The 26,419-nt window shown below is 42.0% G+C and overlaps 6 protein-coding genes across 6 annotated transcripts; 3 read left to right on the top strand and 3 right to left on the bottom strand.

Annotated features, from left to right (window-relative positions):
- Positions 1-279: 279 nt before the first annotated feature.
- Positions 280-1,201, bottom strand: LOC128712615 (uncharacterized). Its single transcript, XM_053807505.1, has 2 exons — positions 989-1,201; positions 280-927 (listed from the first exon to the last, which is right to left on the bottom strand). The coding sequence occupies exons 1-2, from the start codon at positions 1,196-1,198 to the stop codon at positions 280-282; spliced, it is 858 nt and encodes a 285-aa protein (XP_053663480.1). The 5' UTR covers positions 1,199-1,201.
- Positions 1,202-9,466: 8,265 nt separating this feature from the next.
- LOC128711266 (androgen-induced gene 1 protein-like) lies at positions 9,467-11,054 on the top strand. The gene is made up of 4 exons (XM_053806132.1): positions 9,467-9,664; positions 9,765-9,985; positions 10,068-10,399; positions 10,993-11,054. The coding sequence occupies exons 1-4, from the start codon at positions 9,467-9,469 to the stop codon at positions 11,052-11,054; spliced, it is 813 nt and encodes a 270-aa protein (XP_053662107.1).
- A 1,915-nt stretch (positions 11,055-12,969) lies between these two features.
- LOC128712261 (protein smoothened) lies at positions 12,970-16,471 on the bottom strand. Its single transcript, XM_053807156.1, has 3 exons — positions 15,805-16,471; positions 15,526-15,739; positions 12,970-15,454 (listed from the first exon to the last, which is right to left on the bottom strand). The coding sequence occupies exons 1-3, from the start codon at positions 16,469-16,471 to the stop codon at positions 12,970-12,972; spliced, it is 3,366 nt and encodes a 1,121-aa protein (XP_053663131.1).
- A 1,969-nt stretch (positions 16,472-18,440) lies between these two features.
- LOC128714805 (uncharacterized) lies at positions 18,441-21,698 on the top strand. The gene is made up of 8 exons (XM_053809685.1): positions 18,441-18,491; positions 18,554-18,727; positions 18,792-19,459; positions 19,537-20,311; positions 20,376-20,883; positions 20,950-21,209; positions 21,295-21,512; positions 21,596-21,698. Exons 1-8 carry the CDS (start codon positions 18,441-18,443, stop codon positions 21,696-21,698), a joined length of 2,757 nt encoding a protein of 918 aa, XP_053665660.1.
- Positions 21,699-22,325: 627 nt separating this feature from the next.
- On the top strand, positions 22,326-23,666 carry LOC128715845 (tubulin beta chain-like). The gene has a single exon (XM_053810763.1). It carries the CDS (start codon positions 22,326-22,328, stop codon positions 23,664-23,666), a length of 1,341 nt encoding a protein of 446 aa, XP_053666738.1.
- Positions 23,667-24,240: 574 nt separating this feature from the next.
- LOC128713614 (UDP-galactose transporter senju) lies at positions 24,241-25,721 on the bottom strand. Its single transcript, XM_053808474.1, has 4 exons — positions 25,628-25,721; positions 25,434-25,551; positions 25,153-25,339; positions 24,241-25,089 (listed from the first exon to the last, which is right to left on the bottom strand). The coding sequence occupies exons 1-4, from the start codon at positions 25,719-25,721 to the stop codon at positions 24,241-24,243; spliced, it is 1,248 nt and encodes a 415-aa protein (XP_053664449.1).
- Positions 25,722-26,419: the final 698 nt, after the last annotated feature.

The raw sequence follows: 26,419 nt of genomic DNA, 5'->3' as shown, positions 1-26,419 counted from the left end.
ATGTGAAATGAGATTGAATATGCAGAGATAATCGTTGCAGTATTTACTAGACCTAGATAGTTGTGACTGATAATGAGTCACCATTGCTACGATAAGGGTAAATCACCATAAGCAAAGGTTTATGAGTGGTTGTCGTGATAGTGAGATTTGTTTTTCATAGCATTGTCTGCTTCAGTCGCTAATAATTATTATCATACTTCTTTCATCACATATTCTGCAATTTAGTTTCAACAAAACTGATAATCCTATACCTATCCGTGACACAATCTTCATACATCTTCAATCTTGCCATTCGTTTGGCACAGTCGGTATTGTTCTTATCCAATATGCTTCCCCGCTATGTTTGAAGCCAATTCGTTCAAACATCCTCTTCGATGGGATATTATTCGCATTTACTAAAGCACAACAATCGTGACCGAGATCGGCTGTTTGTTTAGCCGTTGCAATTGCCACTACCGTACCAAACCCGCGTCGCAAATATTCCGGATCGACTTGCAGGGCTCCGAGAGGTCCAGCCTGCAGACGAAAGCACCACGCCACCAATGTACCGGATGAACGCTCGTACAGTCCCACGTTTGCATTCCATGCAGCCAACCGCTGCAAGAAGAACAACGAACCCTGGTGTCGATTTGGCCAATGATCGTTCGCCTTAGCAGCATCCTCCGAACGTAACGGCTTCAGTTCAAATCCTTCCGGTACAGTCAGACACAGTGCATCGCAATCGGCTTTCGGCATGTAGAAAAGTATTGTTTCACTGTCATACTCTTTCTCCAGATTTTTCGCAGTGATCACATTGATAACAGGCGCTCGATGACGGGCGAGTAAGGAACTCACTTTCAATCCCGTACTCCAATCAAGCAGATGAAGAGCCTTTTCCAGTACGCAGTTACTTGGTTCCAGGCTGTACGCAAACAGCTGATAGCGATCCTACAAAGAATGGAAGTTTACATTAGGAATTCAAAATGATCGATCCGTTGTATTAACGTACCACAACTAAATAAGTTCCATCTGAACGCCAGCTTCCGTTCAAGCAGTAAATGGTGAGATGTTTAATATTGCTATCCTTTTCATACCACCGGATGTAGTTGTCAATCGTTGTATAGGCCATGTGATGTTCGGGCCAACTTTCCCGAAACAGATCACGTAGTTCGTTCCACTCGTTCGGCGGTATGATGCAAAGTTGATCCGTGGTTGCCATTGTACACACTGCAAATGAAGATAACCGTTGCTCGCATTCGTAGAACGCTTCGTGCTCTGGCACGTAGGCTCTACACTATGGGAAATACGCATATACGGTGGGAATAAAAAGTGAAATGTTCGTAATAGTAGTACTATTATATCAGACGTAAGAGCCCGTTTATGAGAGCTAAGTTAAAATAGTAACAATGTTTTACTTTTTGTCTGATAGTGTTGATTCTTAGACGCATTAGATATCGACTCTAACAATAAAAAGCATCGATTTGATCATAAGATACAAAAAAAAATTACAGATTGGCATGAGCTACGGGCCAAGACTAAACCTTTACTTATCATATTACGCATACGCATGGTCGTGAATGGTCGATTGTGTCTACTTAACTGCTTCTATTTAAGGAACGCCATGTAGCATCATTATAACGAGACGAAATAGACATAACTCACGCAACTCATGCCTTTGCTTTCCAACATTCGAATTGACTAGCAGTAGACCTTCCATCTATACACGCCGTTAGTGATCTGTTGATGATCTCATCGTGAACCTGCAGTACACTTAAAACCTCACAAACGGTGGCTACACATCATAGATATTAGAGAAATTCCATAAAATGTGTGTTAAGGTTGAAAATAGTTGGCGTAATTGCCTTAAAATATTAAAAACTAAAAGAACATTATATCGGCTCGTGTACAGCACGGAGCTACTAACGGAAGTGTTTGCTATGTACTACGATTATTCGTACACCGAAATGCACCTAGCAGCGGTGGAAGAAAGTTTAAAGCTGTTGGCTGCAAGCGATCAATTTCAACTACCGCTCAAGGGACGGATCATATTTCTAACTTACTGGAATTTGGTGAGTACGGATATTAACATGCAGTGGCGCGCCGATGATCCGTGCTCTCAACGACTAGAAGGTTGCTGGATAACTGGACCACACGGTTAATAGGCACATCTTCTTTTTAAGATAAATATTTGCGTATAATGAAGGGGTGGGCTTTATAAGTGTGTAATTAATCTTTCCTGTCTGTTGCAAGAGAAACTGTATTTGTTTTCTGTGGCTTTAAGCTGATTTTATCAAATAAAATAGAGACTTTCCACTGTTTCATCAACGGTGTTTCAGGGAATTTGTCAAATTTCCTTTGGAATTGTCATTTCTGAGCTGCACAGATAATTGGGCACCCGGATAATCGGTGCTCCACTGCATATTTTTTTATCATTCGCTTTGACTTAACTGACAGGATTTATGTTAATTCTGCAAGGGAACAGAGCAAGTGTGCTTCGTGGGAACATAATTATTGACTGTTATTAAAATTACGAACTGAATTCTAAAGATTAGCGAAATGTCCAGAGAGCGAAAGAGAAATGGCTAGCTTACTACAGCTTGAACATTAGTGCCCTTGAAGCAGAAATAAACAGTGTTCATCTCAACCTGCAGCCTCTATTAAGATAACTGTACAAAAATAGTAGACATGCAATCTATCATTCATTGTTGTGATACCGCTGTGCGTGACATATGATCATTTGTCCAAACAAGTACGTCCAATCAATTTGTGTGTATTTAATGGATACTAATTACTGCATCAACTTCGTGTACCGTTTGACTATACTAAGCGAGATAATCGGTTATCATTTAAAGTGCATCAACTGTATTTTAAACACATATGACCGATAAATAATCGAACAATCTATTGGGAATGTTTGGAACTTGAACATCTTTGTATGGAGAAAGCTGGATAGCTTGTTATTACAAGAATGAACTGAATTATCTTTTTTTAAAAATAATGTAATCTTCAATAATGTTAATAAACTGCTTGTACAATTGTGCAGGGAGCAACAGAATGAAAGCACCATAAACCACTTACTTAAGCACAATACAATTAAACAAACACATTAACACAAAAAATAGATACACAATATGCAACGGATATCGTCATCACACATTCGGTCTCACACCGTAAATATCAAACAACGTCACTGAGAGCGCTCATTCGCTCTGTGATAAAATAAGCTCTCATACTACACTCTTGCCAACTCTTGGTTTCTCACGCACAAAATTCACATTTAAAGGCGAAAGTGTCATCTTCGCTCACTATCATCAAAATTTTTAAAAAAAAAAGGAAAACATCATCAAGTATGGGGCGCCTCCATCACACACAAAGAGAGCAAACGGTTGCGCAATGCTCTCCCACATTTGCTCTTCCTTTTCACAGCGAACCACACAGCACACTGCACTACAATACCGAGTAACCCGGTCGGTAACGTTTCCACACAACACAAAATTCATTCATTCGTGTACCATCGGTAGGCGCGTTCGCGTTGATTATCGAGAGCGAACCACCTCTACGAGTGGAGTTGTAGGCGTCGGGAAGAAAAGTCCGGTGTAATACGAGCTCCGGTTTGCACGTTTTCAACCGAGGTATACTGAACGCTAGCCGTGCGGTCGATTACCTTAACTCGTCCTGAGTTGTGTATTCAGTTCTTCCTTTCTCCAACGTGACGGCATAGTGTGCGGTGTGTGTTAAAGTTAAAGCTCACTTCCATCACTAACTTCAAGTGCTGACAAAGCACGTGTGAGTTGTCTCTCCATTGTACCACCCAACCCGTGCTGGAACTCTCTGAAATGGAAGCACAGTAGTAACATTGCTAGAGTGGCTGTTATATTCTCTTCTTCCCTCGAAAAAAAAAAAACAAACCACAAAGGGTTGGCACAAAATAACACCGACTAGCGCACATTTTCCATTTCGTTTAGGTTTTGCTTTGAGACATTTCTTCCTGCTTCCTTTTCCTTTTTCCACTCCTGTAATCAAACGTCGCAGTGGCTCGGTATTCCGCACTTCCGCGCAGACGTTTCCGTGGCCATTCGGAAAACTCACCACATCGTGACTGCATGCCGTTTTCGCAAATTATTACACTGAGGAACGTTTTGTACGTGTGTGAACTAGGTTCGTTCCCCGCTACTGACAGCAAAACGGATCAAAGGAAAAGTGACCAACAGAAGTTGCGATGTGTGTGTGTGTGTGCGTGTGTTTGAGTTCCAGCAATACGGCATAAATATATGTGTACGTTGCTAATGAGATGTTCCCTTTCCGTGTAGCTTTCCTTTGTTAAACAGTGTCGAGTGTAGACGGAATACGCAAGGATAAAGAGAAACAGAAACCACTTACTGCAGCAAAGCACGCCAAACAGCTGTCGCTGCGAACGTTTGTTGCATCTTTTTGTTTGTTCTTGGAGTGTCCTTTTTCCCTGGTGTAGCATAAGTGAGTCCTACCGAGATGTCCAGTGTGCAACTTTACAAGCTGCCAGCCTTCGTTATTACGTGGCATCTGATCGCGTTCGGCCAGTACGGTTACGCGATCTATTACGATCGCTTTTTCGTCCACATCCCGGATGATCTCGTCGTGCCGAAGATGATGCGACCGACCGAATACGGCGGGCGATCCAAGTTCTTGACGTACTGGTGTTTGGTTAGTATCATCATATTGTCTAACTTGTTAAAGTTCCTCGTAACTCGCACTCTAAGAAGATTCCCAAGCTATTTGGTCATTGATAAAATAAAGCAATTTCCGCCCACAAATGGCTGCTCTTTCGCTGCTTGAAGAAAGGAGTGTCTTCAAACTAATGGGAATTGCACTTTGGATAAAAGCTTCAAGCGTTTCAAGTCGAGCCTTATGAAATAAAAAAACTCTAATTTTAAAATATTGTTTAATCAATAAACTAACACAACAAACACGAAACAAACGCAAGGCACACATACACACAAGAAACAAACATGTTCTAATACAAATCTAGGGAGCTTTTTTAAAGTATTTACAACATTTACTTGGTTTAGTGGGTGGTGTATTGGCAGCGGCGACGGTCTTCGCGTGACAAGACTGGTACAAAATCCCACCCAGACCAATCCCCCGAAACAAGAACTGGGCAATACGGCAACGTGGTTAAAATAAGTTAGAAATGCTCAGAAGTCGTGGTAAAATAAGCTTGTTGCGCCAAACAGAAGAAGACTTGGCTCAATATTACAAGAGTTGTCCAGTACCAGCAACCTGGTTTGGAGTTCTGAGCAAATAATGTTATGTCTGTAACTGTCCAAAATTAGAAAACTTCCGAAGGTCACTAAATCGCAAACAAAACACACCCGAGACTGGTAAGGAAAACATTTCCTCACCGAAGGTTCTTTCCAGTCGGTAAAACATTTCATTTCGTACCGTCCTGTCCGTGGTGGGGTTGTCAAAAATGTGCATATGTTTTCCGCGTCTTCCGTTTGTAACCTTTCTTGCCTTCCTTCTCGCCCATAACCTCATCCCGTCATCAAAATCATCAACAACACATCAACTCGCGAAATTCGTTATTGCAAGCGGATCAATAAAGCGAAAGATTTATGGACGGCTTCCGTAAAAGTATAGGCGGATAAGGTTCCCCACAAAAAAAAAAAAAAACACACATTGAGAAGCGTGTACGGCGCAAAAAAAAAGTGTTCGGTTACGAATCCAAACGAAGCAACGTTAAATTTCCAGAGCTTGTTTCCGTTTCGGTGTTTTGTTGATGTTTAACGTTTCCTTAGCTGGGTGGGCACTTATTACACCCATGTGCGCTCTACTCCGTCCATGTTCGTATGCATAAAAATGAAAACACTTCGGCTGATGATAAAATGTGCGCAATTTGTTAAAAATAAAATGTAACATAAACAAATGCGCTCGCCGAAAACGCGAGGTCGAGGTGGCGCGCGTGCAAAACCCGGCGCTGGCAAATCGACAAGTATTTTGATACCGTTTTGCCCCAGGCTGGCAGGTGATAATGACCTACCATTATCGCCCTGTTGCTGGTGCAGTTGTTGTGCAAACGTTGTGTACTGGAGTTCGATGGAGCCGCCTGGTTGTTGATATATATATATATTTTTTTTTATTTATTCACATCAAATTTGTTCATCCGAAGAACGATTCAGCTGTTGTTTATCTAACTATTATTGTATTTACTCAAACAGTGCCATAGGAACTTTTTTAATTACAAATACTTGAAAAAAATTATTGCAAAATATTATAATTTGAATTTTTCTTTGGCTTACTGATTTGAAAAATAACAAGAAAATGTAAAGAGAAATTACGCAAACAAACATTTCAGAAGTATCATTTGCATGAAGAAAATGTGTTGCGTATGAGTACATCCGTTACTCTTAATGCAAATAAAACCTACGAAAACAAACTTTTGTAAATAAAACTTACAGAGCAGCTTATCACAAGCGATAACCTAGATACAGACATTGTCTTGCGGCGTAAAATAAAAACAAATTGCTCATTGTATAAGCAAGATCAAGCAAGATTAATAAGACATACTAGCTGATACCAGTGGATCTGATTCAGATTCATGAATCGGAATGAATCTTTGAACTGAACAAATGAATCTGAATCCCGATTTCAAATATTAATTAATCCTGTGAGATTCAGTACCCCCCGCCCCTCCTTTGGGCGGATGAATCTTCTGAGAGTCATTTATTTAAAGATTCATATGAAAGACTCTTCTCAAAAGATTTATTAATACTAATACTAATACTATTATAATTTATTAATAAAATATTAATATATTTCAATACTCTATTTCCAGTAGCACAAGATTAAATCTTGCGTGTTATTAGTTACTATATAAAATGACTTTTTTAATTCACTTAATCATGTCTCGAATGTTACCGTCCTATATTATATCTACATCTAGTCGACCTCCATACTATCCGAGGTCATTGGTAAAGATCACCTTCCAAAGACACTTGAGACGAAACGGGGTCGAAACGAAACGAATGCAATTGAACTGCTCCAAAAATCGATATATATGTACGTACTTGTTCCCTTTCTTGTACTGTCCGTCTTCCACCAGAGGTTGTCGTTCGTACGGAAAGATGGAGGGTAGGAAGTATGAAACAAATAACATAATCACTTTAACGACTTTGTCCCCACGATGACGGCACCAGTGGGTTACGCAAACCCGCTGGCAAACTTTGACGGCTTCCAGTCTGGGTTCCAACCGTATGACCGAAACCCCAATTGTTAGATTCCAATTAATTTACCCACTTTCTCCGTAGCGTAAGAGAGCTACTAAACGTTTGTCAACAATATTTTAGTTAGTTAAAGAGTATCATTTCATTCAATAATTGTTTTCAGACAGAGACCTTCTAGACTAAAACTACAATTAGTTTGGTATAACATGCTTTGTATCTCTTCATGAGCACCTGGCCATCCTGCTATTAAAAAACAGCTTCCAGGTATCTCCAGTTTATTTAACATGAAGAAGATAAGCGAATGGTAATGATGATGTACACTTTCTGATTGGTGCACTTACGTCCAAGGAAGAGCATATCTTCGTAGCGCTTGTCAAGAATGCACCTCGCACAAACAAACACTACGCCCGATCTACGACGGCAACACGACGGTTCGCCCACACTTGATGGTAACCATATGCTTGCCAGAAACGCCTCACCAACCTGACGTGTGTAAGCCAACACGGGGTAACATTCCGCACACCGAAGCGGATACCTGGTGTTTTATAGACTCTAATAAAATGTAGTACTGGTAGATTACGGAATGAAGTGAAGGAACGTTTTCCGTTGAAACAGCCACTTTCTGAGGACGGTGTAACATCAAAATAACGGTAAGAACGTTCCCAGAGTGCCAAACGAATTTTCCACATTTAACGCAGTTCTTCGTATAAACATTTATCGTAAATCGTATTCGTGGTAATCTTGGGGAACAATATTAAGAAATTAGCTTCGTAAAGCAATTGATATAATGTACTAAATGCTCTGAGGTAGACTCTTTATCTCTCCGAATCCACGTATAAGAGGAATCGCGTATCTCGGGGACTGCCTGTAGTTATGTTACATGGAGCTCTTTTTAACCTCATTAAAAAATTGTTATAATATGCATAAAAATATGTGACCCCTTAGAAAAATATATGTTTTATTCTCTATAACTGTGCAAAATAAAGCTTGTTTTTGTTATCCTTAAAAAACTATATATCGTATAGTTTTGTTACGGACTGTATTATCTATTCGATCATACGAAGGCCGAGTCCATCTGGGATATGGTGCACTTTCACTGTTCGGAGAATGAGATGTCTTGAAATTAATGTGAAATGTACTTTAAAATAAGATTCCAATAGATTTAACCTATGCGGTCAGGTCGTTTTTCATGACAAAAAAATACAATCATTCCATCGGATGGTTTTTAGTAGATCGTAAAAAATAGCTAAAATCAATATAATTCTGCACACCTCACCATCATGCAAAATCAGTCACATATAAATTCGCGACGCAACCTGTTGTCGCTATTTTCAATATAATTGCTCTGCGGATGCGGATTGTTCTTGGTCTCTGTATGATAGCAAGTATGGCCAAGAGGTAATCAACAAAATTGGTTCTAAAAATATCATCTGAAGCTGAAAAATACAGAATAACGTTCCCCTGAAAACCATAATTGAGTTTAATAATATTAAAAACAACACTCACCCGCTCTTTTTTAGCCGTTCACAAGAAATATCAACCGCGCGGGAGTTCAGCGAACTTCGAGTGCATTCCAAGGATAGGATCAGCTGATACGGTAGCACTACTATCGACGCTATGCCAATGAACTGTACAAGATGATGCAGTTCCGCACGCAATCGATCTGTACGCTACGTACTTTCATGAGCAGCTTTTACGCTCACTGCACTTTCTGAAGTATCGGTTTATTTTTAATTAGTTTTCAATCAATCTGCTGCAGTTCCGGGTCGCCAAAGAGAGCAGACGGGAGGGCTCCGGGGGGATTTACACTTTGTTTATTTGAGCAAGCGGGTGGTAAAGTTTACGAAACGCGAATTGCGCACGCCTGCTGTGATTCGCGGTTTGCTTTCGATCCAACTGGCAGCTGTCAAAATCTGGCTGAAAATGTCAACAATCAGGCAAAACGCACACACGGAAACCTGTGCGACGTTGTTTTTTTCCAACACCAGAAATCTTGCATCTTTTCTAGTGCGGTCAAAGTACGAAGTGGGGCATTTGATTGCTCTTCCTCGTTAACAGTCGTGGCAGTGAGATAATAAACCACATCTTCAACACGCGCGTAATAATGCACAGTCATCTACAACGCGGCACTCAACAGTAGTACACGCCAGAGAAGGCGCTAAGTGTTGTGCATTCGCCTCAGAGTTGTGCCGAGTAACAAAAACAAAACCCGATAGAAAACACTGCACGCTTTGCATTGTAACGTGTTCAGTTCAGTAACAGATTTACATCACCTTGCCCACACAAAAATGCCCAAATCCAAGTCCAACGATGGGTATCAGCGCGGTGTTTATGGTGCACTGCGTACGCTTATGCACCTAATCGCGGCCATCCAGTTTTCATACGGAATTTATTATGACTTTACGTACGTTCACTTTCCACCGGGAATGCTACGACCGGGTGGTGAGTTTGGTGGCAAACTAAAATTTCTCACTGTCTGGGATGCGGTACGTGAATAATTGTGTGCTCCTTCGAATTTTCAATCAATATACGATTGCTGGAAACTGTGGCCGATTAATTTGAACCTTCTTAAATTCTTTTTTACAGATACTACAAGCGGTTTACTTTACGATCTGTCTGCTAAACGATTTCGTCGGCACAAATGAGGTAGCTCCGAAGCGGATGCCACTGATCCGGAAAGTGAAGGATTACATGCTGGCCGCGTTCGCTTTCCCGGTAGCGCTGAATGTTGGCGTTACGTTTTGGACGCTGATGGCGATCGATCGTGAGCTCGTGTTCCCCAAGGCGCTAGATGCCGTTTTCCCTGGGTAAATACAGCGAAAGACATAACAAACGTTCGGATAGCGTTTGATTACAATTACTAACATCTGATCTTCGTTCGTCTTGCAGCTGGCTAAACCATGTGATGCATACCAACATCGTCATTTTCATGGTAATAGAAATTTGCACCAGCTTCCGGCAGTACCCGACGCGTAAAGCCGGTTTGACCGGTCTGGGCATTTTCATGGCATCATACCTTGGGTGGTTGCACGTTGTGCGACACTATGGCGGCATCTGGGTCTACCCGGTGCTGGAAGTACTGAACCTACCGCAGCGTCTCGTATTCTTTGCCGTCAGTCTTGGTTTTTGCGTAGGTCTGTACCTACTCGGGGAGTTCTTTAACAATCTGATCTGGACGAAGGAGCTCAAACAGCTTCGGACGGCCACTGCCGGCGGTGCTAGTAAGAAGACCAAATAGACGATGCAATTCGTCAGATTAATTCGTTTTACATTTGTAGCCGTTTTGCGCCACTGCATGCTGTTGTGGCCGCTGGGTTAGGAAAAGAATCCTTCCCATGCGTGTGCAAAAGCCTCATTCATTGGGGTGTGCATTTTGTTTTTAATTAATACAACATCGCGTGTTCGTTTCATCCAGTTGTGAGTGTTCCTTTTTTGTGTTTGTTTTAAGTACATCCGTTAACCAAATGGTACGAATGGCCAATGTACGTACATACCATGCTTCATCCTGAATTTTTACAAAACTCGGACCCGGAAACGGGAGCTTCTTTCTCCCTGTTCAGATTACTAACATTTACAATGCGTGACTCTTTGCAAGAATCGTTTCATTGGGCTGCAAAAGAAAGTTACGGTTAGTCTCGAAGGTGATTTGCATGACGTTTTTGTGTGTGCGTGTGGTGTGTGATATTTTGATTGTCGTTAGGTCTTGCAGTGCAATTAAGAAACAACAAAATTATTTAACACAATTTTCATTTCTCTTTTCCGCCACACAAAATATCGCCCCATTGTATTTATGCACACATTCCCGCTATCAAAGTGTCTCAACCGACGGTAGACGATGAACTATCCACAAAGCTCCATGCGATGAATATTGTGTAATGCAGGAGAGAGAGACAAAGTTTCTTTTCGGAGCATCGCTTAGCGTCAATATATATACATAGCAAATAAGCAAACATTAGCATATGCATTTACATCTAATATAATTGTATTTAATTCACAAGCTAACGCTTGGAAGATTCAAACAAGCACATACCAGTGCAACGGTGTCAGGTTTTTTTTAGGCCATAAAGCATCAGAATATGGTGGGTCAGGCAACATTTCATCGGTATAAAGTAAATCATCGTTATTAACGTATTTTGCCGCTCGCACTATTGATGTTTTTAGCGTAAAGTATGACCGAAGGGGAACAGCATTGTGTACACATTTAATCTGTATGGCGATTGTACACGCATTTAAACACAAGATTCACGTGCTCGATAACACATTTTTTGACGAATTTAGATGTGAATAAATTTTGCCACTCGTTTGTATGTGTGTGTGTGTACTTATGTGTAATGCGACACCAATAGGGAACAGAAATACTTACAAAATTTGGCAATTATAATCATCGATACTTCCAGTTTCTGTACTATTCAAACACTTTGGACCGAATTTGACCGTGATGTAATATTACGATAGAGGGAGAATAGCCGGGCGTAAGCATTATTAACGAAATCGTCATTATATAGCTGAAAATTATAGGGTCACCAATGTTTTTGAATCACCAATGGAAATTCAACAAGGACTCTTTCATTTTTTGGAAGTCCTTCCGTGGGGTACCCTCCTGTTCATTACTGTGTAGTACCAATTTAGATGTTGCGTGTGCGTGCGTCACGATAGGCATAGAACTTGTCCATCGCACACACACGGTCGTAGATAGAAAAAAGGGTTAGAATATGAAATGACAAATATTCAATTTTTAATCTACAAACAGCTCGAACTAGCGAAAAAAAACGAGTTTAGCGGTGGACTGGTGTACGGTGTCACTCTTTACAAGATTCATTCGATTTGCTTATAATACAAATGAAAATAAAAACTATAGTATGAAACAATGGATTCGATTTGTTTGTACGCCGAAAAATTGACTGTGGTATCTTTCTTTAGGTAAGTAAAATTACCATACTTTTATTTTAATCCTTTTACATTCATACTCTTCCAGCTGTTTACCATAAATTGATAAACTTTCCTATTCATCCATCCAGACATCGACACTAAATTTCCACTTTACACATGGCGTATATGTTTGGCATGATCGTAGGGAGAGACAAAAGGAGATCCTCCACAAAATTGAAGGCATAATCTACGCATCTACTTGTAAAAAAAGCACATCAAAACGGAAATGTGTTGACAATGTACAAAGTCGTCATATACACTTGTACACGTGTGGACGCTACGGAAAAAAATGCTTCCGTGAGATTCATATTGTGAATAATCATTAAATGTATGTCGTTGTTTGCATTTGTTCTTTTTAGTCTTTCAACACGTTTTTGTTCATTAGGAAGCATGCTTTTTACACTAACTGTGTTTTGTTGCTTCTATAATTGTTCTTGATTGCTGATGTATTGTTCAGTCTTGCTGTTAGTTTATGTTTTAACCATATTGATTCGTTTGTTTGACGTTTTACACACAAATATTGTAACATTTGCACATCTGGTGGTGAGATTCTACTGCACTTTGAGTATCAATCCTATGGCTTTAAATGCACAGTTACACAGCGGTCGAGGTATGCTGATATGAAATCAACGACATGCTTAAGCATTAAAAGGCACTCAGAAAAAGATTATTATCCTAGCTGTATTCCACAATCGAAATCAAACACATTCGCTCGATCCATTCTTTCGAAATGATCCCCTATATAGGTTCCTTACGTGCCTAATTTACTCATCTAAGTCGTTACCGGTTGCGCTTCAACACGTGTGCGCCCTTATCATTTTCCTTGAAATAAAAAAAATATATCAATTTTGATTGATAAACATTATTTCGATGGCAGCAGAAGCATTTTCAATTTTTCCGCATCACTCATGCCAGCCGATTCGTTCGTATCGCGCTGTTTGCGTCCAACCATGCCGGTCGGACCGATCGTTTGGATGAGTTTGGATGGAGCTTGTTGTACCACCATCGCTAGCGCTGGTAGCATCTGATGGTTTTCCGTATATATGTCCGCATTCTCCTCGTTCTTGAGCGCTTTTTCGTTAAACTCAAAGGAGGACATAGTCTGCGTGGCAATTTCGTGCGCATTAGTCTGTATGCCGACATCACAGCTACGCTTGGAATTGCGCGAATTGGTTTTAGCTATCGAAACGCCCGAATACGAGCTGTTTATCTGCAATGGGGACAATTCGGAACAGTACGACGTGAAAGAGGAATCGTTGAAATCGTACATCGTCTCAACACCAAACGTTCCAGCAGATGGAGATGGTGCGCGTTCCAACATTTCCTGATCCTTTTCACGCTCACGTTCCCTTGCTTTCTCTTTTTTTCTACGATTATGCTGAGTTTTCCTGCTCATCGTACCCTGACGAGATCCGGTTCCTGTCTTGCGACTGCGAACGCTCTTGGTCGTGCCGGTCTTACTGATACGCGATCCTCCATCCTTAGTGTGGCGTGTTCCCATTGGGGTATCTTTAGAATCAGTCACCCTCGTGAGGATATCATCCCGCCCAGAAGTAATCTGACGCAATGGAATATTCCTTCCGTTAAGCAGCGATTCTGTTTCCACATCATCATCGTCATCGTCTTCATCATCATCGCTGCTGCGATACTCCTCAATACGACAGCCACCTGTGGTGGTTACTGGCCCAGGTACACTAGTACACCCAGCGCCATCTCCCATACGGCTTGATCCATCAAACTGCTTCATAATAATGTCGAATTTGGAATCTTGTAGCTTGAACGAACCCACCGAAACGTTATCATCCTCCGATGTGGTCAGTCCTTGGCCTTGCAGGAATGGAAGCAACAGCTTGCCATTCGAGATCAAATCATTGATCTGATGTGCGTCCATGGCCCCGATTCCCGTGCGACGTTGCATGTTGCCTGCCCCGAACGTACCGGCCGTGGTTGAATGTCGACCTGCTGCACCTCCAGCGGACTTTTGAATTGCTGCCGTCACAATCTGCGACTCGACGGAAGTGCTGCTTTCCTTACGGCTATATCGTCGCCCAGTAGCAGCAAAATCATGTCTTCTTCGGCTTTGACGCGATTTATGGGCGTGTTTTCCACCTGCCGCACCAACCACTACCGTACCACGGCTACTCCGGCTGGCAACCTTCGTTTTTACTTCCGCAATTTTCACCGATACCTGCGAGTCGATCGAGTTCCGACGAGACTCGACGGAAACGTGCCGTACGCTGAAGCTGATCTCTGAATCTACCGAGTTTTTGCGTGGATCGTGACTCGAGCTGGTCGCGGCTCCCGTAAGCGCACAGCGACGATTCACAAACCGGGGTAAATTGTTTGCCCAGGTCGAGCTGAAATCGTGACTACCGATGGCGGAGTTAATATCGAACTTTAAACCTACCGGATCGGTGTGTGAGTTATGGAACGAGATTGATAATCGGCCCTGATTTTGAAACTCTTTTCGTTTGGCGAACGCCTGCGCTATGACCTTATGCTTCTGGAGTTTCACCGGTTCGTCGATGTCCGTACCGAAGCGCCTCCGAAAATACCGACCCCACGATTCGAGTGTGGAGTTGGTCCAAACCCACGATGACATGACTATTCCGGACGCGAACAAACAGATTAGATGCACCTGAAGTATGGCCACGCTGGGCCGTTGCTCGATACGGCAGCTGTTTGTAACATCATCGTCGTAAACGGAAGTTATTTGACATACGATAAAGTTCCGCAAAGCAGTAGCCCAGGCCGCACTGTGCCGGAACTCGTGCACGTGACAGAAAACGGTGGCAACGATAAAAATGAACGTAAAAGTGGTACAGATGCCCATTCGTACGATCGTTTGATGGATCTTTTTGCTGGCACGTGCGGAGATGATTTCCTTGCTCGATATTCGTAGACGAATCAGCGTCAACAGTCCTCGACCGAGAAAGTACCCACCGACCAGTAGCACGCAGAGCACGGGCGCCAACAGAAATCCGCCGCGGATCGGATGGTTTAGGTAACCGACGAAACAAATGCCTACCGTACTGTTGCCGTCGATTTCGCTCAGTGCCATAATGGTGATCGTCAACACGAGCGGCAAAGACCAGGCGATCAGATGAAAGTATGAACCCTTCTTATCGATCCGGTCCTGAATTTTTCCGATCGCTTTAAAACTCATGTGCCATACGTAGGTGAAAATGACGAACCACACCATGGCTGCGATGAGGAAGTAGTACACCAATATGAACACCACAATGCAGGACAGGTTTTCACCAGCACTGGGCTCGGACGTGCGCAGCGTACCGTCCTTACGACAAACGATGTCCTCCCGTCCGCCCGGAGTGAACTGTGCTAACCATCTGGGAGATAATGAAAGGGAAAAAAGCACATAAGTTTGACAGAGTTTTTCAACTGGTTATGGACGACTTACCCCAAACAGGATACAGCGAAGCAGAAGTTTATGTAAAATATTACCATCGCCGGATACTTGTTTGCATTTTGCCAATCGATAGCGAACGTGGCGAGCGTGAAGAGATTAAATGCAAGACACACGCTAGCACCCCACGCAACTAGCTTGTGTATCTGCCGATGCTCATGATCCGTGTACAGTGGATCCTTGCACTGTACACCACATCCGTCGATTTCTACAAAAGAAAGACGTGTTATCGAACCGTATCCAGTTAACTATCCCTCCCAGCATTCTCACTACCTTTATAATAATTTGCTGGCAAATCGGCCGCTACCAACGGTTTCAGACACTGGCCAGTGGCATTAAATTTCATTTCCTCTCGCACATCGTTGTTGCACTTCGCAGGGTACAGTGTTTCGTTGCATTTGAGAAACTCGGGAAAGAAGCTTGTATTGTAGAGTATGCGACAGGGTTCGAGCGTTATTTTACACATCTCCAGCGGCGGCAGATACACCATGTCCTGGCCATTGATCTTCTCACACTTGGGCATAAACACAGCGCACAGAAACGGTTGTATCACGGCCCAGCACTTCGGCACACTGATCAGTGCTTTGTACTGGAACAGCTTGGTGTGCGTTGCCTCTTGGCTGTATGAATCGGTCAGATCGAGACTGATCGATGAGTACGGGAGGGTCGAACCGAGGCACGATTTGTACCGTATCGGTTCACATTTTGCCGGTCGGACACAGTAAATATAACGCATTTCACGTCCATCGTACCAGGTCTTATCGTCCTTCCCCTTTTTGCCATGCATACGATAGTTGCGCGTACCGTTGATCGATTCCAGCATCGGTCGTGATGATTCCGGCGTTATAAGATTCGTTGTTGGGTTCGTTTCTTTACACTGGCAAGCGGTAATACAGAAAAACAGTACCAGGCAAATGATCATACTGATCGTTCCCTTCATCTTTGCGTATTTTCTGTATTGGGTCGTAAACATTGAGTTTGGTTAGAAATGCATTACAAATTGGTGAACAACCACATCCTTACCAGGTTACGCGTAGGTCAAATAGTGTTTGCAGCTATCCTCACAACTAGCGCAACTTCCAGCAATTCCAACACCCTTTGGCTCTGCGGGAGTCTGATGCATATATAAACTGCACATTTAACTTCGAACTTTCTACGAAAGTGTACAGCGCCTACTAGTTGCCATCGACAGGTATCCGGGGGCAGTATTATCAAACACACGGTATCATATGTTTTGAATACTAATGGATTGATTATAGTTACAATGGATGTCTCCAGCTACCCGCGTACCGTATTCCAGGTGCTGTGTTTAGTGGGTGGTTTCATAAAACCTCAATAGAAACGACCCATTCCTTCCTCCATTCGAGTGCTCCTGAAAAGCGCTTCAATATACCCGCGATCTAAAAGTCCTAAGACAGTAGCTACGAATTTCGTAATTGGCGAATAGAGGAGCTAAATTTTGTGAAGCGTATTTCATTGCTGTTTGTAAACGTAATAAATCTTTTACACTTGACTTTGTTGTGTCACGTTAAAAATCATCACTATTCTCAACACAAGGTACTTTGCAAATTGAATCTACACTGAACACAGGCACTAAACTGGCTCTTCACGATCGCGCATATTTTATATGCGGCGTTGCTTTTGTCAAAGTTTTTTTTTTGCTTGTATACGATCAACGCACGCACTGGCATTCATGGGGACCACCCATGATGACGATCATTGCAAGAACCAATTGCAAGAAGGGAATGAAGATGGCAGGTAGAAGAAGACATCGCATTCTCCGTTGTTTTGACGTTCCGCGCTTGATGCGTGCGGAATGACAGCAGACGCCCGACCACGATATTGGGCCAACATGGATTGCATTGTCGTATTATTCCCACTAATAAAACATTGAGATACATACATTTATTCTATCGAAAATATAACTTTTATTGTATTCTTATTATCGTCTTATTGGTGTGAAAAGGAGCACGAAACCATCCATGTACGCTGCGAAGTCAGTTGCTTACGGAAACATGTCCGCGTACTATCAGTAATCCGAAATATAATCTGGACATTTTGCGATGTGCTGTTTCATTTCTGTTTTAGGTAGTACGTGCATCGCATTAAATGGGCATGATTGCATCGTTTCAGATGTTTCGTGCTGCTTCTTGCATTTCACCAGATGATACGGCATGCGCTGGCGTACAATAATATGACTGTTGTCGTACGGACATACCATCATTTCGTTGGACATTTTCTTTTGGTACTAGCTACAATGGGGAATAGTATCGGTTGAATTAGAGGGTACAATACAATACGTACAGTGGGAAACTTTCTTACCGGTGAGCAACAGCAATATGTTTCCTTTTCTTGATTTGTCGAGGCACGATTCACGATGGGGGTACAGTGTGCTTGTGTCAGCTTGTGTTTCTGAACGTTTCAACGGTATTTCGTGACTTTGGTTACACAAAATCTCTCAGTATGTGCACCAACAACCATGCCCGTAAGTGCGCTTCCGTTCTGTATGTTTGTACAGGATGTTCCCGAGATACATTAATAAAGCGATCCGCGGAGATTCGCATATGTCGCATCCGGGTAATATGGTATACACTTGAAAGTAAAACACTCAATTTTGCGGGTCTGTTTGGAAATTTGGCCAGCATATGTAAAGAAACCGTGCATAAAAATTTCACGTTTCGTCTACATACGAATCCGCATATTTACGATGTATCTTGGGTGCTACCTGTATAAATGTTGTCGCTAGCAGCTGTCAATTCAAGTGATGACAATGCTGACGTCAGATTTTGGGCCACGATCCAAGAAAAAACGGCCGTTTGGTGTAGTTTTCCGCGAAACATACGTGCTACCGGTACCGGCGTCTGTGAAAACTTTTCCATAATCTTTATAACTATTGATAAGCTGTGAAAATGGACGATCGTTTGTACAATCTCTTCGTTTCTAATGCCTACAACCCCAAAGTATGTAGTTTCTCTGTTCAATTCATGTTTGGTGTTTTATTATTAATCTATTGTTCTCTCAGGATATCTACTATTCATGGTGGCAACTACTCCAGCAACAGAAAGATACTGGCACCATGCGCATACTGCAGCTTTTTACGGATATGACCGGTTTTGACTACAGTGTCGAGGCTGCAGATTTGCAGTTACTAAGCGAAGATGCTAATCACTTACTCGAGGAGAAAATAATCAAAGCGGTAAGTTCCAATACCAACAGCGAGCGTGGATAGTAATTGAAAGATGTACTTCATGTTCCAACAGCCATTCGAGAGAGTAAACATTTTGGAAGATAGAATATTTTTAGTCAACTTTGATAAATTCTTGGAATTTGCAATCGCACACGAATGGAAGGAACTAATGCGCGAGAACGACTGGTTCAACAAGAGTGTTATGTTCGTCATGGCGCTTGCCAATAGCGATTGTGACGAATGTGTGATGATGGGATCGTTGATTGCTACGCACATTCTTCCAAATCTATGCATGGTGCGGGTTAGATTGGAGGACGATATCGCAAGGGTCAGCTGCTGGAGAGATAGTCAACGTAAAAGTTCACTGCAAAAGAAACAGAACTACATTGATCAAATTTGCCAAGTTCTGATACCGGACATTAAGCATGGATTAAAATATTTGACTGTAGCGAACCATATAATGGATAAAATCTTCGAAACCATCATTGCGTTCCCGGAACTAATGATAATAACATACGGTCAGCTGGAACTGATCAGCGCTGGGTTGCACTGGAAGAATGCGAAGGTCGTTCATACAGCGTTAAAATGCTTAAAAGTTCTGATTGTTGATTTGTGCAGCCCAACAACGAAAGAAACAGTAGCATTGTTTATTCTAAAGATGGAAACCAAGCTAACACGTGTAATGGAAAAATTCAAAGCGACTGATATGAAAATTTTGAACCTATTTTTAGCTGCCCTGGGGTAAGAGTGCCTTCACATGGAGTATCTAGTATCTATATTTCCCAGCAGCGTAACATTATTTTCTTTTTATCTTACAGCGTTGTGGGTAATATACTTCTACGCGCAGAAACGGCAGAACGAATTGTTCTAAAAATGTTTAGCGCGAACGAAAATGTAGTAAATGCCGCAATCGATCTACACGGAATCTATTGCACCTCTATTAAACCGCCGGACGAGGTAGAAATCAGTGCGCTCATAGCAATATTGGACGTGTTTGAGCGATATGACTATCCGTTAGGGTCATTCAACACAGTTATTGAAAAGCTATGGGTGAAGGGGTTCTTCCGTAAATTTGATGGGTTGTTTGAGATGCTTTCGGAGACTAAGACACGGCCAAATGCTACCTTTATCACCAACTGCACAGCGCAAGTGATCAACTACTGCCACCAGCTACTAATGGACGACATTAGGACGAAGATTTCACCTTCGTATTATCCACACGACACAGTTGACTGGCACGTTATACGTAAACGCATATATAGCTTCATGAAAGGTTATCCCAACTGCTTGAAAGAAGCTTCCAGCTCACCTAATGCTTACATCTTGCTATTAAACTGTCTAAATCCGGAAAACAACGAGCTGTACCGTTTACTTGAAGTAGATTGTGAAGGATACCACGTGGAAGTTTTGTTCGATGTTCTCTCAAACATAGCTTTGAATGAAACTTCCTACTCGGTGCTTTTCCACACGCTGACAACCATCAACAGCTTCGACACCATTGCCCACATTACGGAAGATGTTTGGACCCAACTGACCGAGAAATACTACACCTTCTTCTTTCACACGCGCAGCCGTTTGAGAAGCTACAATTTGGTGAGTTGGTAATGGATTGCAGAAAAGATACAGCCCGGATTTAATCTTGTTTCACTTTTCACAGGGTATAGATATGAAGTTGATGGGAACGTACGCCACGGCCATAACACGGCTCTGCGTGCTCATAGAGATAAATAACACGTCCGAGGACGCTTTTACTCTTGCTGAATATTTGGCAAACGATCTACGACTTTTGGGGAAGATGAAGCTCACCAACGACTCGGAAGGTATCTTTTATCGGCTATACAAAAATGCACTGTACGCCGTCGCAAAATGTTGCCTGGAGCAGCCGTACAAGAAACATCCTGGGATAAAATTCGAGCAGTTCGGTAAACGAGTACAAGCATTTATGGCCAAATTGGTTGAACAGTTGAATTTTTGCGACTGTTCGTTTACTGTTGCAAACCACGTGGCGAATGCTCTTTGCAATATGCTAATCCTGACGCAGGAATCATACGCCAGCTTACTACCGGTTCCCTTGAAGCAGATCACGTACCGCATCGAACCAGAGGTATTACATAAGCTTGCTAAGTACATAGAACGTCACGTGTTCGTCATGAAGACGGCAGCAGGTGAGTATGATATGCGTTTTTCATGAACATGATGATGAAATGTTATAAATTTATTAATTGTTGCAGAAGAGGACACCAATTGTCTGTTGGCCAGGAAACTTATGCTCGCCACTTACAATAATGTATATGAGTTGCATCACGCATTACCACAACAGAAGGATACATATTGTATATTGAAATATTACGAGGAAAACAAACCGTTTGCCGAAGAACTGGAACAGCTCTTAAACGTACTGTTTGGGAACGATAGGAACGAATTTTACACTATTGTTGCGCAAGTAGTTACTGAATGTTGTGCAAAATCCAAATTTAACGCTAAAGTGAAGGTTTGTTTCAATAATCAATGGTATTTTGTAGGACGTAAAACCCCGTTGTTACGCTGGTGTAAGAAATATTTGGTTTTCTTTGCAGAAGTTTATATTCAGCCTGCATCATTTTCAAGCAAAACACTTACCAGTGGAGGATAAAGGAGATTTCTCATTGAATATCATACAATGTATCATCGATAAAATATTGATGGAAACTGATGCTGGAAATGGTATTCAACGCAGCGAAACTAAACTGCTTAAACTCTTTGATGTACTGAAACCCTGGGTTATTAAATTACCTTCGAATTGTAGCAATGAGCTGTAAGTAATATTTTCAATGGATGCGAACGATTTCTTCTAGCAACTGAACATTTTATAATTTACCGTATGATCCATCTTTTCAGATATCAATTTATTCGACAGCATGAAAATTTTTCAAATCTCACGGAGGCACATTCAGTTGTGCGCACTCATTTACTAAAATTCCTGAAAACAGTCAAGAAATAATCGTAGGTCAATCCTATGGAAAACCGTAAAATGGTGGTAATGGTTTAGAAATGGTTTCTTGGATTGCTTAAAAATTAAAAATATAACATAATGCCTCCATTTTGACTCATCATATATAGAAATACCTTTTTTTTAATAATAATTCTTTATAAAATACTGACATTTGAATAAACTCACACTCTCGGTATGATGATTATAATACCCGCGAATTTTTTTTGTCTTATTTTGTCTTGTTTTTATCGTTGTTGAAAACGTCAACCAAAGCAGTCTACTGCGTTGTAAAAAGATATAATCTTCTTGATACGCTCATGTTTCTTCTGAACATGTTCCTTTAGAATGGGCTTATAAATCAGCAGCCAATCGCAGTAACCATTGTGGGTGTTAGCTCTAATGGAATCATGGATTGCAATTCGACTCATTTCTTAAAGAACCCTGAGAGAAGTTGGTCATCATACTAATAGCAGCTGTAACTAGTTTATTCAAGGTACATCCGTAGATAGTATCCGGTTAGAATTCTTTGCCCGTTTATTTTCTTTGGAATACTAATCCATCGTAAGTATCATTAGTGTTATTTTCAACCACTATATTAACTAACGATCAACTTTTTTATGTTTCAAAAGCTTCAACATGCGTGAAATCGTCCATCTACAAGCTGGGCAATGTGGCAACCAAATCGGTGCCAAATTCTGGGAAATAATTTCCGATGAACATGGCATCGATGCTACCGGAGCCTTCAGGGGGGATTGCGGTGATCTTCAATTGGAGCGAATCAACGTTTACTACAATGAAGCATCCGGTGGCAAATATGTACCACGAGCTGTATTGGTAGATCTCGAGCCAGGAACTATGGATTCTGTGCGTGCCGGGCCCTTTGGTCAGCTGTTCCGTCCGGACAATTTTTCGTTCGGTCAATCCGGTGCGGGAAATAATTGGGCCAAAGGCCATTACACGGAAGGTGCAGAATTGGTAGATTCTGTTCTGGATATTGTACGTAAGGAAGCCGAAGCGTGCGATTGTCTACAGGGGTTTCAGCTCACACATTCGCTTGGTGGTGGAACCGGATCCGGAATGGGAACGCTGCTTATATCGAAAATTCGCGAAGAGTTTCCGGATCGCATAATGAACACCTTCTCGATCGTACCTTCTCCGAAAGTGTCCGATACAGTAGTCGAGCCATACAATGCTACGCTGAGCGTACACCAACTGATTGAAAATACGGATGAAACGTACTGCATCGACAACGAAGCACTATACGACATATGTTTCCGTACTCTGAAGTTGACAACGCCAACGTATAGCGATCTGAACCATCTAGTGTCAGCGTCCATGTCTGGTGTCACAACGTGTCTTCGCTTTCCCGGTCAGCTAAACGCGGATCTCCGTAAGCTGGCAGTGAACATGGTACCATTTCCGCGTTTGCATTTCTTTATGACTGGGTTTGCGCCGCTTACTTCCCGTGGCGCCCAGCAGTATCGTGCCCTAACGGTGCCTGAACTGACCCAGCAGATGTTCGATGCCAAAAATATGATGGCGGCATGCGATCCCCGTCACGGTCGCTATCTAACGGTCGCTGCCATCTTTCGCGGTCGTATGTCGATGAAGGAAGTCGACGAACAGATGATGAATACGCAGACCAAGAACAGTAGCTATTTTGTGGAATGGATCCCAAATAACGTAAAAACAGCGGTGTGTGATATTCCTCCACGTGGGCTTAAGATGTCCTCTACATTCATTGGAAACTCCACGGCAATTCAGGAGATTTTTAAGCGCATTGCCGAACAATTTACAGCAATGTTCAGACGCAAGGCATTCCTCCATTGGTATACGGGCGAAGGAATGGATGAGATGGAATTCACTGAGGCGGAGAGTAATATGAATGACCTTGTGTCGGAGTACCAACAATATCAAGAAGCTACGGCCGATGAGGAAGGCGAAATGGACGAGGAGGAGGAAGGAGGCGAAGATTGAGACAAGATAAATTGAATCATTAAATTACGTGTCAAATTTTCGTTAATGTTGAGGTCAATAAAATTATGAACTCTGTTTGATTCATGCTGAAATTGATGTGTTTTTTGTTGTCGCCAATAGCAGGGTTATGTGTCTTCTAGATTTTGAAAACTTGAAAAAGACAAATATGGTGCGAATCTTTATAGTTTAGCGTATTCGATATTCGAATGCAATGTACTCATAGCCTTGTTGGTGCCTATAAACCCTTCATCTGCGCTGATATCAGTGTTTTCGCAATTAGAAATAGTAAAAAAAGTACTACGAATACAACTTGATGTATATAAGTGTTTATTTGCCAATACGCAAGAGGGCTTTATTGTCAACCCATTATACTGAGGAAATAAGTTTCGTCCTGCATGCCTTGCATCGTTCTGTGTAATGATGTGTAAAGTAAATCCTAATCCGTATGGTCTAAAGAAGGAAATAAATATATTCTGCATCTTGTAGATTGCATTGCTAGTGTTCGCCATGATACAATCCTATGGTGTATGTTGCTCAAAGTCACTTTATATAATACACTACATTATCCCTCGCATCATACCTCTTGCAATTGAGGTGCAATGTTATCGTCCTCGGAATCGCTAACGTTTGCCCGTGAACGTGTTTTACCACTGCCGATTGTAAGCAACGTCTTACGATCCTCATTACTTCTGTGTGTTACATTCAAAGCCACCTTCGATGCAGCTGGCGTATTAGCCAAATTAACTACCGGATTCAGTGAATACAGATAGATAGCATACGAAACAACGGCGATTGCCAGCATCGTGTTCAGGTAGACTGGTATCGCAAACAGCAAGTAGCACAGAACTGCCGTAAACATTAGCTCCAGAGCACTGGCAAATGTTTTCAGTATGGAGTTCATGTACTTCAGAAAGAAACTGGTAATGATACCAATTGCAGCATTATTCAACATGATTATGATCACCTCGAAGCGTGCAATTTCGCGCAAATTCTCGCTCGTGAATGCACCGACCAGTTCACCCTGCAGCAATAGGATCATCATGTTGCACACGATCGAGTCCAGGTACATGAAAACGTTCTGCACGTAGATGTTGATGTCGGAACCTTTCTTCTTCAGCAGATACTCGTTGTACACGCCTGCCAGACACGAGCAAACCGTTTGTACCAGAATAAGCAAGGCACTGTAGCTTAAATCGAATCCGGAAATGTTTTTACCCCGAAAGGTACCATCCACCTCCGTTTCCTTCAGTGGTTCAGCAGCGTTTGCCCGTACTGTTGTATCGCCGTTCGCAACATTGCCTCCCGTAAGGGATTGAGACGTGGTAGAGAATAGAGAAAAGTTCCACTGTTTCAACATGCATCCGACGGTAAGAAGCAGTAAAGAAAACCATTGCTTTCGGCTTAGGTACTTTTTGAAGATAATCTAAAAGAGAAAAAGGCAAATTAACGAGAACCGGTGACATAAATATTTGGTACTTTGCATTACTTGGAATAATATGCCCGTTATAACGACGCGCAGCTGAAGCAGCAAATAGTACGTGGTTGGGTCGAATGTGGAAAGATTCACAAACGCCAAGTTGTTGTACAGGCAGTAGAGGAAAGCGGGCACAAAATATAGTAGCAACACGTTGCTTCCCTCAACCACGCGCGCGATAAGCGACTGAAAGCTATGTCTGAATAAAAACATAAAGAAGGAAAAGAACGCCACGGAACAGAGATATCAGTTTTTGGTCATTGCGTTATGTCCTGATATGGTTGCGTGCTTACTCTCTACAATAAAGTCCTGCCGATATCACAAGCTTCAGTGTTTCTGTAAGCAACACAACTAGCACGGTATTGTAGCTGTAGGAGTTATCGGAACGCTGTGAAGCGGTCACCAGAATGCCTGCAAACGTAACATAAGGGAAGATATCAATTTTAAGTACGGTAATAAAACACAGTTTGCCTAAACATGATCTCACCTTGGCTGACAAACAGTGACATGTAGGTGAAGAAAATGAATACACTCTTCCTGCTGGGGAACAGTTCGCCCCAATTCACGCGAACATTCGTCATGTTGTCGGAGTTGTGGATGTGTTTCTTCAGATTTTCGTTGCTTCAGACCCTTTACCGGTAACACCGGTCAATTATGTTGATTGTAAAGGATGCGTACGATATATGCAGCGGTGATTGGGTGTACATTTTTAACAGTTCATGGTAAAAACTTCGGTTTACGATCGTCTAGCTTACTCGCTAGCAGAGTATGATTGATGAGTACACAGCCAAATCCCAACACTACCCCTGAATAAACGACCACATAACAATAACAAACCCCACCGCTTGTCATCGACGGTGGCGATGTTTTGCCTTCGGTTATCATAGAAATTGAGCGAAAAATTGGGACATATGGCAAATATCTTCGATATTTTTTGAATTAAAAAATAACTTTTGTAGATAATGATAATGAACTTGCAAAACTATGCTCGCTTCAGTTTCATTCTATTCGACACAAGTGCAAAACAGAATTTTAATTTACAAGAAAATGGAAAATACCATTTCATAATGTCCCAAAAATTTGAAAGTCCTCTTTGACATTTGACGTACCTGGGTCTCATTCATGTAGCTTGCGCTCGTTCACACGCATCGCAGCAATTCGTACCATCCCTTTCTCTCTACCGTATCTGAATGCTGAAAGCTGCCGGCAACAGCAGTGAGTCGGTAATTTTCTTACCATCGTCTAGAAGGCGAAAAGGTTTGCGTGTCCACCAACAAAA

Source organism: Anopheles marshallii, chromosome 3 (genome assembly GCF_943734725.1).
Source record: "Anopheles marshallii chromosome 3, idAnoMarsDA_429_01, whole genome shotgun sequence".
NCBI lineage: Eukaryota > Metazoa > Arthropoda > Insecta > Diptera > Culicidae > Anopheles > Anopheles marshallii.
Note: the sequence above shows the minus strand (reverse complement) of the source record. Positions and strands in the feature narration are given on the sequence as shown.

Excerpts from the sequence above, each read along its gene's own strand:
- LOC128712615 (XM_053807505.1), bottom strand. The coding sequence starts at position 1,198 with ATGGCAACCACGGATCAACTTTGCATCATACCGCCGAACGAGTGGAAC. Across the intron at positions 928-988 it reads ATGGAACTTATTTAGTTGTG|GATCGCTATCAGCTGTTTGC; the intron begins GTACGTTAATAC and ends CATTCTTTGTAG.
- LOC128715845 (XM_053810763.1), top strand. The coding sequence starts at position 22,326 with ATGCGTGAAATCGTCCATCTACAAGCTGGGCAATGTGGCAACCAAATC.
- LOC128713614 (XM_053808474.1), bottom strand. The coding sequence starts at position 25,721 with ATGACGAATGTTCGCGTGAATTGGGGCGAACTGTTCCCCAGCAGGAAG. Across the intron at positions 25,552-25,627 it reads GTCACTGTTTGTCAGCCAAG|GCATTCTGGTGACCGCTTCA; the intron begins GTGAGATCATGT and ends TTACGTTTGCAG. Across the intron at positions 25,340-25,433 it reads GCAGGACTTTATTGTAGAGA|ACATAGCTTTCAGTCGCTTA; the intron begins GTAAGCACGCAA and ends GTTTTTATTCAG.
- LOC128712261 (XM_053807156.1), bottom strand. The coding sequence starts at position 16,471 with ATGAAGGGAACGATCAGTATGATCATTTGCCTGGTACTGTTTTTCTGT. Across the intron at positions 15,740-15,804 it reads GCCAGCAAATTATTATAAAG|AAATCGACGGATGTGGTGTA; the intron begins GTAGTGAGAATG and ends TTTCTTTTGTAG. Across the intron at positions 15,455-15,525 it reads TTCGCTGTATCCTGTTTGGG|ATGGTTAGCACAGTTCACTC; the intron begins GTAAGTCGTCCA and ends ATTATCTCCCAG.
- LOC128714805 (XM_053809685.1), top strand. The coding sequence starts at position 18,441 with ATGGACGATCGTTTGTACAATCTCTTCGTTTCTAATGCCTACAACCCC. Across the intron at positions 18,492-18,553 it reads CTAATGCCTACAACCCCAAA|GATATCTACTATTCATGGTG; the intron begins GTATGTAGTTTC and ends TTGTTCTCTCAG. Across the intron at positions 21,513-21,595 it reads TCGAATTGTAGCAATGAGCT|ATATCAATTTATTCGACAGC; the intron begins GTAAGTAATATT and ends CCATCTTTTCAG.
- LOC128711266 (XM_053806132.1), top strand. The coding sequence starts at position 9,467 with ATGCCCAAATCCAAGTCCAACGATGGGTATCAGCGCGGTGTTTATGGT. Across the intron at positions 9,986-10,067 it reads CTAGATGCCGTTTTCCCTGG|CTGGCTAAACCATGTGATGC; the intron begins GTAAATACAGCG and ends TTCGTCTTGCAG. Across the intron at positions 10,400-10,992 it reads GGCCACTGCCGGCGGTGCTA|TGTCTCAACCGACGGTAGAC; the intron begins GTAAGAAGACCA and ends CCGCTATCAAAG.